General features: G+C 57.3%; 1 protein-coding gene across 5 annotated transcripts in view; it reads right to left on the bottom strand.

Moving 5' to 3' along the window:
- CELSR2 (cadherin EGF LAG seven-pass G-type receptor 2) overlaps positions 1-7,148 on the bottom strand; it is a 24,090-nt gene extending 16,942 nt beyond the window's left edge. For 4 of the 5 annotated variants that reach the window (XM_082382698.1, XM_082382697.1, XM_082382696.1 and 1 more), the window contains exon 1: positions 3,350-7,144. In XM_082382698.1, the coding sequence (XP_082238824.1) occupies positions 3,350-6,650 (3,301 nt within the window). In that variant the 5' untranslated portion in view covers positions 6,651-7,144. Of the gene's footprint in view, positions 1-3,349 lie in introns of all 5 variants that reach the window. The other variant, XM_082382699.1, reaches the window with a different exon arrangement.
- Between the last annotated feature and the right edge of the window lie 8,794 nt (positions 7,149-15,942).

The raw sequence follows: 15,942 nt of genomic DNA on the forward strand, positions 1-15,942 counted from the left end.
ATGGATTTTATTTAGCTCAAAATGAAAGCTGGAGGCCAAGGGGAGTGGGAAATGGCTTGGCAGGGCTATAAGGGATATTCATATTTTTTATTTACTACAATGTCCTACACATAGTAGGTGTTCAGTAAGATGTTCATGAGAATTTATTTGGTCTCCATAATGAAGAAATGGTCTTTGAAACACAGCAGGAGGGGCCCAGGTAGCTATTAAAAAGGACACCCTAGCAGGAATGGGACAGGAGTTGGTGTTTCTGGGGTGGGGTGGGAGTAGGAAAGGGATCTGGGAACAGATCCTGCTTCTGTGTCACAGCGACTTGAGGTGGCTTACTGCGCTGGCGGCTGGGAAGGCTAAAGCCAGACACCCATCTCAGCCATGTCCTCGGCCCACTGCCCACCTGCCCTCCAGCCTCATTGCTTGAGAATGCAAGGCCCGCCTGCTCTCACCAGCAAGCCTGTTTGTCATCACTCACTTTTGCTCCTCCTTCTCTTGACTTGCTGCTACTGAACAAGCTGTTCCTTCCTACCTGGCCTATCCAGACACCAGCCCACGGCCCCCCTGGTTTTCTAACCCACTCTAAACTCACCTTTTCCAGGAAGCCTGCCCAGATTTATGACCTCAGGCTCTACTTTTCTCCCTCTTTCAGACCCCCCTGCACTTAGTTATGGAGCTGGCACAGGGCTCTTGTGTACCTGGTGCCCAGTAATTCCTCGGCGGGATAGTCCCTCCAGGCAGAATGCAGCCCAAGAGTCCACACAGAGTACTTCTAACTAATCAGGGAGGGGAGGGGGCAGTCAAGAGAAACCTCACCACCACTCAGCCCTGGGAACAAGCACTCCTCCCTATGTCTCCCCTCCGTCATCCCAGGCCCCGCCTGTGCCCCTTGCCCAGTGTGTCTCTGTTGCTTCCCATCTGGTCCACCATCTGTGGCCACCTGCCCCCTCTGCTATTGTCCCCCATCCCAGCAGTCAACCTACGGCTCTCTGCTTCTTCTTTGTTCCTCTCTCCTGCCTTGACCTGGGTCACCCCTCAGGTGCCAAAGGCAACGGTGGAAACAGGGGTGGGGGGTGCATTACCTGAGCCATCTTCCTGGGAAGAAAAGGGTTGGGATGGGCCCTGACTCCAGGAAACCCCATCTGTGTCTAGAACCCAACCTGCCACACCTGGAAAAGTGCCAAGTCCCAGACTGTGGCAGAATCAGACTCCAAGCCCCTCTTCCCCTGGCAGATGTGCCAGTGGGAGTTGTAGGCCTGGAGGGGGTCTGCCACTCTGGGGAATGACCAGGCCATGGACAGGAGCTCCTGTGTGTCCTAGCAGGTAAGGAAGAGGCGAGGAGAATTCAGGCTTCAGGGGAGCCATCCGGCCCAAGCTGGGGCAGCTGCAGCCACAGGGAACAAGAGAGGGGGAAATCAGAGAGGCATAAACACAGAGACCAAACAGGGGAAGACAAAGGCCCAGGAAAAGAGCCAGCAGCGGAGAAAGTGGGAAAGCAGGAGCGAGTCACACAGGAGACGGGGAGAGGGCAATGGAGGGGGCAGTGCAGAAGGGCCCCCAGGGGCAGAAGCGGGAAAGAAAGAAGAGACAAAGAACAAGAGAAGGAAAACAAAGGGGCAGTAGGAGTCAATCCCCCTCACCCCAGCCTGCCTGAACTTTGGGGTTGCCGTGGTGACTGCCTCCAAGGGTCAGGGCTGAGGGGAGAGGGTGGGGCTAGGGCTGGAGGGTCAGCTGAGGCCTCCCCCTCTATTCTAGGGGAGCCGAGGTCTGGGGCTCTGCTCTAGTAGGAGCACGAAGGCTGGGTGGGGCCTCTGCCCATCCCTCCATCATCTAGGGCGGACTGGGAGGCCCTTCCTCTCCACTCCTTCCCCCTGCCTCCCAGCACAGAGAAGGACGAGACAGGGGAGCTCCAGCTCCCGCTTACTCCTCCTGGAGAGAAACTGAGGCTTCAAGATGCACAGAGGCCTGTCCGTGACCTCTAAAAGCTCATGTGCCCTGGCTCCGATGGCCACCTGAGGAGTGGGGAGGGGAGTCATGCGTCCCCGGAAGGACCATGAGTGGAGGGGAGGTGCTGAAGCCACACCCTGTGTCTTGCACGCCTCTCACTCCCATCCTGGCCCAGACTCCCCAGGGTGGAAGTGAGGCCCGGCAGGCTCTTCTCTTTCTCCCCTCCCTGATGTGTCTGGAGTGAGGGTACCCTGACCCACCCATCCCCAGGGCACAGCAAACAGTGAGCCCTCATGAGGGTCCCAGTTGTTCCCAGGCTTGGGGAAGGGGTTCAGCAACCTGGGGCTGGCCCCCTCCTTGCTGCTGCTGCTGCCCACTCCCTGTAGCTGACAGAAGAGACAGGATGTCGTCCCCACCCCAACACTCCTCCCCCAGCCCTTCTGTCCAGGGAGTCTGCAGGCTGAGCGCTTGGCCAAGCAGCTGGAATGCCCGGCCTAGGTCCGGGCCAGGCTCCCATGCCCCAGGATTCTGTTCTCTCGCCACTGGATCAGGGGGCTCTGCCCTCAGAGGCCGCCAGTCCCCTGGCTCATTGCGGTCCCCACACCCCATCCCCTGAGCCCAGGCTCTCACGGCCCGCAGGGAAGGCCTGGCGTCTAACAACAGCCAGCCCGTGGGGCAGCAAGGGGGCCCGGAAGGCTGCAGCCTGCCCCGGGCTTGCAGCCCCTCCCCCAAGCCGGACCCCGAACCACAACCTCTGACAGTGGGGTCTGTTTGGAGAGAGACAATGAGCTGTGGCCTCACTTCCTGTGGGAGCTCTGAAGGGGGAGCCGGGCCGGGCTCTTTCTGCCTGGAGGGAAAAGAATGTCCTAGACAAAGTCCCCCTCAGCCGGTCTGCGGCTCAGCCGGGAGCCAGAAGGGGCCCGACTGCAGGGTCCTGACCCCGAAGTGGCAACCCTGTGCCCCACGGCCTCAGCTCTGTCAGAGGCTGTATGAGATCACACGGGGACCCCGGTGGGCGGGCGTGAAGGGGCGCTGAGCAGCCGGCTCGCCTCTCCTGGCCACGGTCCTCTCCATCCCTCCCCCAGCTCTCCGGGACCCCAGTCCTCCACGCGCCTTTTTTCACAATTCTTGGCAGCCGTCACCAGGGCAGCCTCATAACACTTCCCCCACCACGTCACAGGCTGGTAGGCAGGGGGCGGCCCACCGAAGCAGCCCAGCCCAGCCTGGGGCAGCGGGCAGGGCCAGCACAGCTGCCAGGATTTCTAGCGCTCCTTCCCAAGCTGCTTCTCACCCCTCAACTGCCGGGCCAGTACCGGGGACAGAGGCGGGTCAGCGGTTCCTCCTTGAATGGCTCTGCAGGCCCTCCCCCACGGGCCACCCCCATCCCCACGTCGCCTGGGCCCCTCCTTACCTGACACCAGCACGCTCATGATGGCCTCCAGAGGTCGGTTGTTATCCAGCGCCCGACTCAGCCTCAGCTCGCCCGTGGACGCGTTGAGCAGGACCAGGCTGAGTTCGTTTCCCCGCTCGAAGCTGTAAGTCAGGCTGTCGGAGATGTCAGGGTCGTGGGCAGGCACCCGGCCGATGGCACCCCCCGGGAAGCTGCTCGAGCGGTTGGTGACATAGTTGTTGAAAAGGATCTCAAAGTTGCCCAGCACCGGTGGGTTGTCATTGCGGTCAAGCAGGCGGACGTGCACTGTAGCCCGGCTCACCAGGGGAGCCGACGTGGCCTGGATGACCAGGATGTATTCAGGCCGGTCCTCGTAGTCCAAGTCCACCAGAGCGGTCAGCTCCCCAGAGAAGATGTCCAGCTGGAAGACCTCAGGGATGTTGCCCTCCACAATCTGGTACATGATCTGGGCGTTAGTGCCTTCGTCAGGGTCCGTGGCTGTGACCCGGGCCACAGCCAGCCCAATGGGGCTGTTCTCTTCCACAAACACATCAAACTCATCCTGCTGAAAAACAGGTGGATTGTCGTTCACGTCCAACACAGTGACCGTCACGTCCATGGGCGTGCGAGCTGGAGGCATCCCCTTGTCCACTGCATATGCCCGCAAGATGTACTGGGCCACATTTTCACGATCCAGCCTCCGCAGTGTTCGCACAATGCCTGACGTGGACTCTACAATAAAGTCACCATCTCCATCATCGCCTCCTTGGAAGGTGTAGAAGACCCTGCCGTTAAGGCCAGAATCACGGTCAGTGGCTGAGATCTGCAGGACACTGGTGAAGGGGGGCACATCCTCATAGACACTGCCCTGGTAGGAGTCCCGCAGAAACTGAGGGGCGTTGTCATTCACATCATTCACCAGGATCTCCAGGTAGGTGGTGTCAGACTTCTGGGGAATGCCATTGTCCCGGGCAGTGATAGCCAGGGTGTAGGACACCTGGTCCTCGTAATCCAGCTCGGCCTGGGTGGTGACAGCACCTGTGTCTGCATCGATGCGGAACTGGGGGATGCTGTCCTCCATAAAGTAGGTGATGCGGGCATTCTCACCTGTGTCCTCATCTGTGGCACTGATCAGCACCACCGTGGTGCCTGCTGGCCGGTCCTCGTTAATATTCACCGTGTAGTGAGAGCTCTGAAATACGGGACGATGGGTGTTAGCGTCGGTGACATTCACCACCACTTGTGCCGTGTCCTGTCGTGTGCCATCGGAGGCAGTAACAGCCAGCACGTACTGCCGCTCCAGTTTGTAGTCCAGCGGCAGGGCGAGGGACACCAGCCCCCCCCCACTCTGGCTGGTGATGGAGAAGCGGTTTCGGGTGTTGCCGCTGGTGATCTGGTAGGTGATGACACTGTGGGCATCACGGTCCACGGCTGACACCGTCACCACGCTGGTGCCCACGGCCGCATCCTCGTTGAGCCGCACCGTGTACTCTGGTTGGGTAAAGGTCGGGTTATTGTCATTGACATCCAGGATGGTCACGCTGACACTGGCCGAGGCAGTGAGTGCTGGGGTGCCATGGTCGCGGGCTTCTACTCCAAAGCTGTAGAAATCAACCTCTTCCCGGTCCAGCTCAGCAGCCACGGAGATCCAGCCTGTGCCATTGTTGATGGTGAAGGGGAAGTCATGCCCGACCCCCGCAAGGCGGTATTCCAGGCGGGCATTGTCACCAGCATCAGCATCGATGGCCTGGACATGGAGAACCAGGTAGCCTAAGGGGACACTCTCCAGGACAGTAGCCTGGAAGGGGGTGCTGACGAAGATGGGAGCATTGTCATTGATATCCAGGACCTGCACTGTCACCAAGCCGGAGACGTTGGAGAGGGGGGGGCGGCCGCCATCCTGTGCCCGAACCCGTAGGGTGTATTCCTTGGTCGTCTCATAGTCAAGAGGGCTCACCACGTCCAGAGCCCCAGTCTGGGCATCTAAGTAAAACTGTCCCCGAGCGTTGCCACTCATGATGCTGTAATGCACCAGGGCATTGCTGCCCTTGTCTCTATCTGAGGCTGTGACCCGGAGTACCGGAGCTCCTGGGGTCACATCCTCCCGCACCTGGACCACATAGCGTTTCTCGCTGAACTGGGGGGCATTGTCATTATCATCCTCCACAGACAGGAAAACAGCAGCTGTGGCACTCCGTGGACCGGGGTCCCGACCCTGATCACTTGCTTCCACTGTCAACTGGTAGGATTCCACCTCTTCCCGATCCACAGGGCCACGGGTTCGGATTACCCCAGAGCGAGGGTCAATCTCAAAGACTTCAGAGGGGCTGCCCCCAGGCCCTTCCAGCAGGTGGTACAGAATATTGGCATTGGGAGGGGCGTCACCATCTGTGGCTCTGACGGTGAGCACCTCATAGCCAACCTCCAGGTTCTCCCTGAGGCTCTCCTTGTACTCCTGCTGCTCAAAAACAGGGTCGTGATCATTGGTATCAGTCACCAAGATGGTGAGCGTGGCCAGGGCACTGCGTCGGGGCATGCCGTGATCCTGCGCTGTGACCCTGAAGACATGGGTGCTCTTGGTCTCACGATCCAGCTCCTCAGCTGTGGTTACTGCACCAGTGATTGGGTCCAGGGAGAAGAAATGGTTGGAGCGGCTATCAAAGAGGGCATCCATAGTGTACTCAAGCCGACCTGCCTCACCCTCATCTGGGTCGATGGCCCGCAGAGATGCCACAGGGGTACCTGCTGGCTGGTTCTCGGGCACTGTGGCCTGGTAGCTGGGGGGCTGAAACTGGGGGGCTGTATTCACATTCCTCTTCCGACGTCCACCCATGGACGCTTCTGCTGAGCTTTCCCCTGCCCTGAACCCGGGGGTCTGCACCAGCTTACAGGACTGGCATCTCAGCCGTGGGGCCTTTAAGCACAGGTGCTCATGGGGCAGGGCAAGCTTGCCCTGTGGGGAAAGGTGGCCTCCAATGCCCAGAAGACGACAGCTCCAGGGGCAGCCTTCGGGCGCTGGCGGCAAGGGGATCTGGGCCCCGGATTCTGGACACCAGACCCTCAGACCATCGTGGTGGGGCACCAGATGGCCAGTCAGTTCCATCCCTGCATCCCTGCAGCGGCTGGTGTAGAGCCAGAGGTTCGAGGATGAGGCTGGACAGAGCCAGCCCACGGGAGCGCAGGCCCCCGAGGAACCGCGTCCCCCAGGCCCCAGGGAACGACAGGGCTCCACTTGGTCTCCCAGTAGTGGCGGCGGCAGCAGCAGCAGCAGTAGCAGCGGCAGCGGTGTTGGAAGTGGGGCGCGGGCCGCCGGGCTCCGCATCTCTCCCTCTTCCCGGCCGGCCGGGTCAACGGCGGCGGCGGCTCCTCCTCCCGCTCCTGCCCGCCCCGCCGCGCCTCATGCCCAGGCCAGGGCGCCAGTCCCCGGGGGCCTGCTCCTTGATGCCTCACCGGAGCCCCGGCTCCCACCGTTCCCTGAGCCGGGCCCGCGCCCCGGTCACACCGACCACCACGGGCTGGCGCCGCGCCTCCACTGGCACACCCGGCTCTCGCCACCTGCGCCCGCGGACCCCGCGCGCCCTTGGCCCTGCCGGCCCCCAGATCCTCGGAGTGTTCCTCGCTCCCGCGGGATAGCCCACCTGCTCCCGCGGAGCTGCGCACCCGGACGCCGGCCCGGCCCCGGCCGCCCCCGACGGCCCCGCGCCGCCCGCTCGTGTCCCGCGTCCCCGCCGCTGCTGCTGCTGCTGTCGCCGCGGCCCCGGGCCCAGCCCCACGCTCCCTCGCCTCCCAGGCGGGCGGGCGAGCTCTGCAGAGCGGCAGCAGCGGCGGCGGCTGCGGCGGCGGCAGCGGCGGCTCATTACCATAGACCTGCTCGCGCCGCCGTCGCCTTAAAGTGGCGACGCCAGCCGCACCGAAGGAGGTGGGCCCCACCCAGCGCCCTCCTCCGCACCAGTGCTGTAGAATTCAAGCAGTCCAGACCCCCTTTCCCCACCCCAGTCCCACCCCAGGCCTGCCCCTGGGCCGGTGCCAGATTCCTACAACAGTCTAGAGAGGAATTAACAATCAGAAGCCAGACAGCAAATGATAATAATGGTGGCAGTACCCTAAGTATGTTTAGAGGTTTTCAAAATCTTCTGAAGGGCTCTCAGAGGCCAAGTGCCCACCTCACGCCACCCAGCAAGGCTGGATACTGCTGGCTGCTGATTGGAGCCCTTGCTGCTGTCCCCTCCACAGGTCTGGGTCAGACTGAGTTAAAACGGCCCTGTTCAATAGTATAAAGCCTCTCCCATATGCCAGAGAGACACCCCACTTCCCTGCAAACACACAGTGAGGTCCTGAGCCCACACCTCCCCACACCCCTCAGCAAAGTTGTGATCTAATCAGGCTGCCCCTTTGGGGTCCAGCTGCAGAAGGCAGTGCAGAATGACCCCAGCCTCAGCTTGGATGCCACCTGGGCTTTTCAGGGGGAGGTAAGCTGGGAATGTCAGAGCAAAAGTCAGCTGGTATAAACATGCTAATATTAGCAGGTTCTGAGGGCCAGAGAGGGTGAAACTTGTACAGGGTCACAAGGCTGGATAGGGGTGGAGCCAAGTTTTAACTCAGGCTTCCTGGGTCCTAGACCAGTGGTTTTCACTGCCCCATAGGGCCTCTTGTCTGGAGACATGACCTCTTGCCCCCTCCCTCCTTCTCCATCAACGTCCAGCTGCCACTCCCCTCCTTCTACCCACAGCTTTGTGACAGCAAACAGCCCTGCCCAGTGCACGGGGCTCTGGAGCCTCTTCACAGAGCAGGCCTTCAGACTGGACCTGCCACTTGAAGGGGTGTGGGAGATTCCGGGGCTCCTGGAGAAGGTCCAGGCATGGAAGCTGGACCTTGAAGAAGAGCCAGGCAAGGGAGGTAGAGGATGATTCAAAGGGACTTCCCTGTCTCATACCCCAACCAGGGTCCCAGGGCCAACTGTGTGAGCAGCGAGGGGCTGGGGCTGGTGGTCTGAGGGCTGGCCTGGGGAGGAAACCAGGGCTTTTCTAGTCCCAGCCCACCTCCCTCTAGCTGTGTGACCTTGGTCAAATGCATGTGCCTCAATTTCCTTTTGTAAAATGAGGGGATCGAATAAGCTCAATAATTTCAAAAATTAATTTAGCGGTAGAATCCTTTTTTCAATGATTCTTTTCTAAAGTAGAAGCCCAGAATATAAAGCAGATAGTAGTGCTGCTGGGTTGAAGTGGGAGTCAGGTCTTGCCCCATCCCCACTGCTCCCCAAGGAGCACACCTCTGGGCCCCCTGTGGAGCTTGAGGGTCTGGAGGAATCCAGTTTGAAAAGCATGGGGCCAGATGCTCTCTTCCAACACGGCACTCTGGTCACAGCAGTGTCACTCTCAGTGGGTCACAGCAGGAGAGCTGTGAATCCCCTCTCAGAGGCCCCAGCCCAGGGAACTTCCGTGTGACCACACAGTGATGCCAAGAATGAGAAATCAGCTTTCTTTCTCCCCGGGGAAAAGGAAAGGAGATGAGCTTCGGCAACAGCAAGAGGGATTCGGGTTAGACTATACTCCTGGCAATGGTAGTGGACGGGATGAGGAGAAGGAAGTGGGCAGGGGACCCACGACTCAGGGAAGTGCCCTCTTCTTTGACTGAAGATGAACAAGGCCAAGGGCAGCTCCAGAGACAGAAGGGTGGCTTAAGTGCCCTCCACTGGGCTCTGCCTCTCCGGACTCCCTTTGTCTCTGTGGTTTGGGAGGATCTAGGGGCTGCGTAGGCATTTTGCTCTTCACCTAACAGCCATGTGGCACGGAGAATGCTCGGAAATTATACCATCTGTTAATTATCCTTTGAATTGGGGTTGGGTAATGAGACTCATTTCTGCTGAAGGCCCAAGCCAACGCATGGAGAAACTGCAGCCCTCCATTCATCTCTCTCCCTTTGTGCTAAAATAAGCTTGCTGGGTGGGAGAGCGCAGCAGCCTTGGCTGGAGAACTTGATTCTGGAGCCTAGAGCAGAGGCAGCATGGCTGTGGGAAGCCCCCTTCCCTGAGAAGGGCCTTTCTGCCCAAGGACAGACAGGCTGGGGATGTAAGGAACCCCTCCCTTCATCTCCAGGCACGTTTGGCAGATAGTCCTTCATGGTCTCCCTGCCCTGCCCCCAAGGGGCACAGGACAGAACTGCCTCCCCAGTCCACTCTCCCCCGCTCAGCCGCTTCTCCCTCCCAAAAACAGGACGGAAACTTCCAAGTCTTCTACGCATCACAGAGTCTCAAACTAGGGTTTGTCTTGGTGGTGTCCTCCTTGACCCCTAGGGGAAGGCCTGCCTATTTCATGGAACTTTCCAGCTTAAGGAACCTTTAGATCTCCCTCCCACATGGGAGAAAACCAAGGTGCAGCAAGATCCTGGAGTCCGTTCAAATGGAACTTCCCGCTCTTCTAGTCCAAACCTCGAGAGGGAAAGTGACCTGTGGGGAGAGCCCAGGCTGTCCTCCAGCTCCAATGGGACTTCCTCACCCATGCTGCTTCCTGAGGGTCCCCCAGGTCTACAGAAAATACACACATGCATAAGATGTGGCTCTCAACTGAACAAGGTAGTGTGGGTGAAGTGCTCCAGGAGCTGCTGAGATAGAAAAGGCTAAAGGAATTCAGAGGAGGGAGCAGAGAAGGTTGAGGAAATCTCAGTCTGCCTCTTGGAGGAAGTAGGACTTGGGTTGCCTCTTGAAGAATCAGGAACTGCATTCCTGGCCAGATGAATTCATCAGCAAACTCCTTTAACCTACAGGTAAAGGGTTTTCTCCAAGGTTACACAGCTAGTAAATGGCAGACCTGGGATTGGAACCCAGGCAATCTGGCTCCAGATTAAGCAGTATAAACTACGAATGAGTGAAATGTGAGTGTCACCTTGGCCGAAGCCAAGATTGGGGTGAGTGTGGGAATTCCCTGGCCATCCAGTGGTTAGGACTCGGTGCTTTCACTGCCAGGGCAAGGTTCAATGCCTGGTCGGGGAACTAAGATCCCGAAAGCCGCATGGCATGGCCAAAAAAAAAAAAAGAAAAAAGACTGGGTCGGGTGTGTTGTGGCCCAGCACACTGAAGGGCCAAACAGGGCCAGACTGGGCCAGACTGGGAAGAACCAGGTGATCTCTGTCATGGGTAGATCCTTGTGGGCTGAAATTCTGGGACCTATGGCCTGCTTGGAAGGAGAGGTGTGGAGGGAGGCTGCTGGTGGCAGAGGTCGAGGTGACCTTTGGTGGGTGGGCGGGGCAGTTTCTCTGACAGGAGAGAGGTGGGGAGAGGCCCCGGCTGCAGATCCTGTTTCTGGGCTCGGTGTTGCTTTATTTTTTCATTTTTTAAAAGATTTATTTATTGACTGACTGATTGATTGCCATGTTGGGTCTTCATTTCTGTGCGAGGGCTTTCTCTAGTTGCGGCAAGCGGGGGCCAGTCTTCATCGCGGTGCGCGGGCCTCTCACTATCGTGGCCTCTCTTGTTGCGGAGCACAGGCTCCAGACGCGCAGGCTCAGTAGTTGTGGCTCACGGGCCTAGTTGCTCCGCGGCATGTGGGATCTTCCCAGACCAGGGCTCGAACCCGTGTCCCCTGCATTAGCAGGCAGATTCTCAACCACTGCGCCACCAGGGAAGCCCTTGGTGTTGCTTTATAAAGGGCCCAGAAATGGTGAGGGGAGAGCCTGGCCTCGGGGAGCTCCAGACACTGCTGCTCCGGGAATGGCGGCGGGGGAATGAAACGGACCACAGGCCAGCAGCCCCGGGCGGGCCAGGACCTGCATGTTCTCCTGTCCACACTCGCCTGTGTGCCCATCTGCTGCCCTGCACTTTTCTTCACAGCGGGTGTGTGCCTTGAAGGCGGGCTGTTTCTCAGCCCCCATCTCCATGCCTGGCACAGAGGGGGCGCTCAACCAGAGCCGCATGGATTCTTCATGAGGTTGCTTCTCCTCCAAACCAGTCACCATTCAGCCGCCTAAGTAATCTTTTAAACTTTTTAAATTAATAAACATTTTTTAGATTGAAAACACTCTCCCCCAATTTTTTATTTTAGAAAATGTCTAGCATTCAGAAAAATTGCCAAAATGGTACAACGTATCCCCCGGATACTCTCCACTTAGATTCAATAATCGTCAGCACTATGCTTTCTCTCGGTGTTTGGAGAATGAAGTGCAAGCAAGGTGCAAACATCATAGAGCTTCCACCCTCGCCCCCTCAGTGTGCCGTGCCTGAGTCAGAGCCCTAGGGGACTGCTGCCACACCCAGGAACTCGAGTGATGATTCCGGTGTCATCTTATTCCGGCCTGATTCAAATTCCGTCTTGTCCCTCAAAGGTCTTTGATGGCTGTACTTTTAAACCAGAAGTTTATGCATTACATTTGGCCATATGTCGCTTTAGTTTCCTTCCTTCTTTCACTCCTTCCTTGCTACCTTCCTTCCTTCTTTCTTTTCTGTGATATTGACTGTTTGAAAAGTCCAGGCTAGTTCTCCTGTTGAATGTGCCACATTCTGGATTTTTCCGATTAAAGGACTCCTCATGGTGTCCTTTGCCGAGTGGTATTGTGAAGTATGAATCTGAGCATGTCGCTCCCTTCCTAATAACCCTGCACCGGGCTTTTTGATTGTGCCTTGAATAAAAGCCAACTTCACAGAGGTCCACAAAGCCCGTGATGGAGTGGCCCAGCCCCTTCTTACTCCTCCCCCTTCACTCTGTTCTGGGCACCCTGCCTTCTTTCCAGCTGCTGAATGTGGCAGTCTTAAATGTTCCCTCCTTTATGGCACATACTGAAGTCTGTAATTACATAAAGTATTTATTTGTTACTTTACTTGGTTAACATCTGTCTTACCCACTAGCTGTAAGCTCCAGGAGCAAGGAGAACACGTTTGCCTTAAATACCTAGTTAGTACCTAGCATGGCACCTGATACGTAGCAGGCACTCAGTAAATATTAGTCAAGTGGATGGATGGATGGATGAATTGACGAATGGCATAGAGGAGTGACCAGGTGGTCCCTTCATTCCTTGAACCCCCATCTGGGAGGCCAGTTGGGTCTCTAGGGTTCTCTTTGGGCAGCCCTGAACTCATTCACATTAATCACAAAACTGTATTCCCAATGCCAGCTGCAGCCAGGAGTTGTAAGCCTGATGTCCAGCCAAGTTAGATAGATTTTCTTTGGGACTCAAAAGGTGGCATTGGATACCTTAACCCATGATAGTTTCAGCCCACAGTGCTGGCACTGTTTGCGGAGGGTGGCTCAATAGGCCCAAGCATTCCATACAGATGCACAGTCCATCTAAAATCCAGTTGAGATCATTTTTGGCTCCTGAGCACAGAGGGGAAGAGATGGAGCCTGAGGTTGAGCTGCGAGGAGCAAATCCCAAAGCAACATCTGTAATAACTTATAAGTTTTTCAGAGCAGGCCGAGGAGACAGCCCTGTCCAGCCCTAGCCATGCTCCAGGCACTGGACATGAGAGGTGTGAGAGGGACACAAATGAACAAGACTCCAGCTCTGGCCTCAAGGAGCAACCAGTCTAATGTGGACAGAGACAAATGCTGTGGTAGAGCCGTATTCATTAATATCTCTGTGTGAGGGTGGGAGAAGTTAGAGAAGGCATTGTAAAGGAGGCGACATTTGAATCACCTTGAAGGGGAAGGAGGAATTCCAGGGACAGGCAGGAGGAAAGGCACTGGGGTAGAGGGAACAGCGTGAGCAGATAAGGAGGGGGCATTGCATGGTCAGTGCTGGGAGAGGTGAGTAGTCCCCCGGGGCTGAAGCAGGGCTCACGGTAGGGAAAAGAAGAGCAGAAGAGCCTGCTAATCTGAACTGTGGCCACAGTTTGATGAATCCGGATCTGGCTGAGAAGTCTGGACTTTACTTCCTAGGTTGAGGGAGCCAGCTGAAGCGTTTTGGCGGGGGTGGGGGTGAGGGCATGACGTGGCTGTACCATCGGCCACAGCGGGGAGGCTGCACCTGAAGGAGGGGCTGGGGCCTGGCAGACACGAGGTGGTTGTAACAGTCCAGGAGGAGGGGAGTCTGTGCTGCAGCTGAGGACTAGGCTGCCAAGGGGCCAGATCGGGCTGATGAAGAGATTCAGTGGGACTGTGGGAGATCGGCTGCTGGGGAAGAGGAGGGGGTAGTCCAGGGTGACTCCCAGGTATTTGTTTTGGGTGCCTGAATACCCAGAGGAGGGTAGGGGCAGAGGATCAGATAGGGAGTTAGACTCAGGACTTACAGGTTTGGATCCTGGTGAAGATGCTCAGGGTGTGTTGGGAGTAAGTGGGCCAGAGCCAGAGATGTGTGAATGAGAGATGATGGATTTGGGATGTAGAGCAGGAGAGCATACAGAGAAAGAGCAGCCAGAGGCAAGAGCCCCAGGAATCCAGCATTTAGGGGAGGGCCCTGTCTCCTTACCCTGCCCACTTCTCTAGCCCCAACTCAACATTCCTCTCACCCTCTGCACTCCAGCTATTCAGGCTTTCTTCCTGCTCCCTCATGCTATTCCCTCAGTCTGGAACATTCTACCTTTCCTCTGAAGGGGTGGGGACTAGGAGGACCCGGAATGTTGATGAGGTAGCAGAACCTACAAGTGTCCAGGGTTTATTTTTCTTTGAGGAAAAGGAGCCAGTTGGGATCATAATTTGACAGCAGAGGCTGGATGGCAGAAAGGCTGTTTTAAGATGGGGAAGTGTAAGTAGGTTGGTAGTTGAGGGGAATGGGTGGGGAGGGGAGGCATAGGAGAGGGAGAGGGAGGTTGAAAAGAGAGCTGGCCGAAGAACAGGGACTCAGGAATTCCGAAAGGCGGCGAGATCCAGGGCACAAGTACACAAGGCTGGTTTTGGAGAAAGAGTAAAAAAAAGAATTCCACCCCCCCCCCAACCCCAGACAAGATGGAAGGAGGAGAGAATGAATGCTATTCTAAATGGGAGCTCAATTCTTCCCTTTCTTTAGGGTTTGATAAAAACAAGGAAAAATAAAAGTGTCCCTACAGGGTCACACCATCTTATCAGTAATTTACACCTCAGTAAAAATAATTTTCCAGACCATTTCTGACAGCAGGCTTGTGTAGGGGGAGGGAAGCCCTGGTCCAAGGGAAGGACCCTACCGCTCTCCAAAATGCAGGGCTCGCCAGCCAACCAATGAGAACAGCGCGAGAGAGGAACTTCCCCTCTAGAAAAAAGGGGTTTTCTCAGAATCTGAGGTTGCTGGGACCCCCTACCTCTGCCCGCAGGTCCGGGGACCCAGAGGTCGAGACTGGCAAGGTGGGCGTCCTGTCTCCTCCTTTCCGCAGACGGGGCGCCGCACTTGCTGGGGTTCTGCAACAAGAACCTGCCGGCCGCAGGCCCGCCGCCGTTGGCGGGGGGGGTCTCTTAAAAGGGCAACGTCAGAGGCGGCTATGTCAGCACCATCAGGACCGCCCTCCTTGGAGATGCAGGGTGGCGCCCCCTTTTGTGTGTATCTGGGAGGAGCTCTGGGGGAACCCTTTGCTGAGAGGTGGCTGGGGGAGTGGAGCACGCCCCTCATCCAGGCGCAGGCTCTGACTTGCAGCATATTTCTCCAGGGTCCGTCCCAGCTCTGCCTGTCAGACTCCTCCTGGGAGTGCAGCCAGGGCTGCCCCAGGCCCCCAGAGGGAGGTATGGCGAGAGGCGGCGTTCTCAGGACCCTGGGTAAACCGGAACCGCTTCAGGGAAGGAAAAGCAGGACAGGTAACAGGGGAGGTGTCAGTTCCCAGGTGTGGTTTCCCCATTGGCGGTGCTCAGCTGATAAACTAAACTTCCCAGCAGACTGTGAGTTTGGGCAGGCCCCTTGGTCTCATGTTGGGTCCCCACAGTTGCCTGACTCTTTAGGTATTTCTCTCTAGAAGTTGGCCTTCTAGTTGTCTCTCTCTTGCTAGAAAGGCCTGGTGGCTCCTCTCTCTTGCCTGAAGCACCCAGACCTGCATCTTGGTCCCTGAACTCCTGGGTGTGGGAACCAAGGGTTGGTAAGAGACCCAGGGCTCTGACTCACTCCCTGGCGCCCGTGGGGGCTGTTTGCTGAGGTAACCGGGGCAGCTGAGGTTGGAGATGGGGCAGGTCGGGTGCCAGGGATGAGGGCATCAGCCGTGGGTTGCGGAGGCAACTGCCAGGGTGGTCAAGGTTATCTGGGCCCATTCCTGGTGCTCAGGTTCCAGGCCAGCCGGCCTATCCTAAACAAGGCTCACATCAGCCCCATCCCACAGCTCCAGGGAGGGAAGGAGCCTGGTTTTCAGCTCACTGGAGGAAGGCAAGCCACACCTTTCCCAGTGACTGGGAGTTCCTTGAGAGCAAGGACTGTGTCCCATTCTTTCTGTAACCCCTGCTCCTAATCACACCTAGCACAGGGCAAGCACTCAGTAAATAAGTGCCTATGTGCGTCTCCTGCTCACGTGTTTTCCACACGCAGGGAGGGACCTCAGCCATGGGATCATCCTTTCCTTCACAATTACTATTTTTCTGTCTTGTGGCTTCAAGGAGGTATAGACTTTCAGCTAACAGACTACTTGGTCCACACAGCAGCTATTTTCCAGGCCTCCACTCACTCCTTTTTACAAGCCAGCCCACACACTGACCAGCCACAGGGAAGGCTGGCATGGGGAGCTGGGCTGCCAGCAGCAC

The sequence above is a fragment of the Balaenoptera borealis genome, assembly GCF_965194805.1.
Source record: "Balaenoptera borealis genome assembly, chromosome: 1".
Taxonomy (NCBI): Eukaryota; Metazoa; Chordata; class Mammalia; order Artiodactyla; family Balaenopteridae; genus Balaenoptera; species Balaenoptera borealis.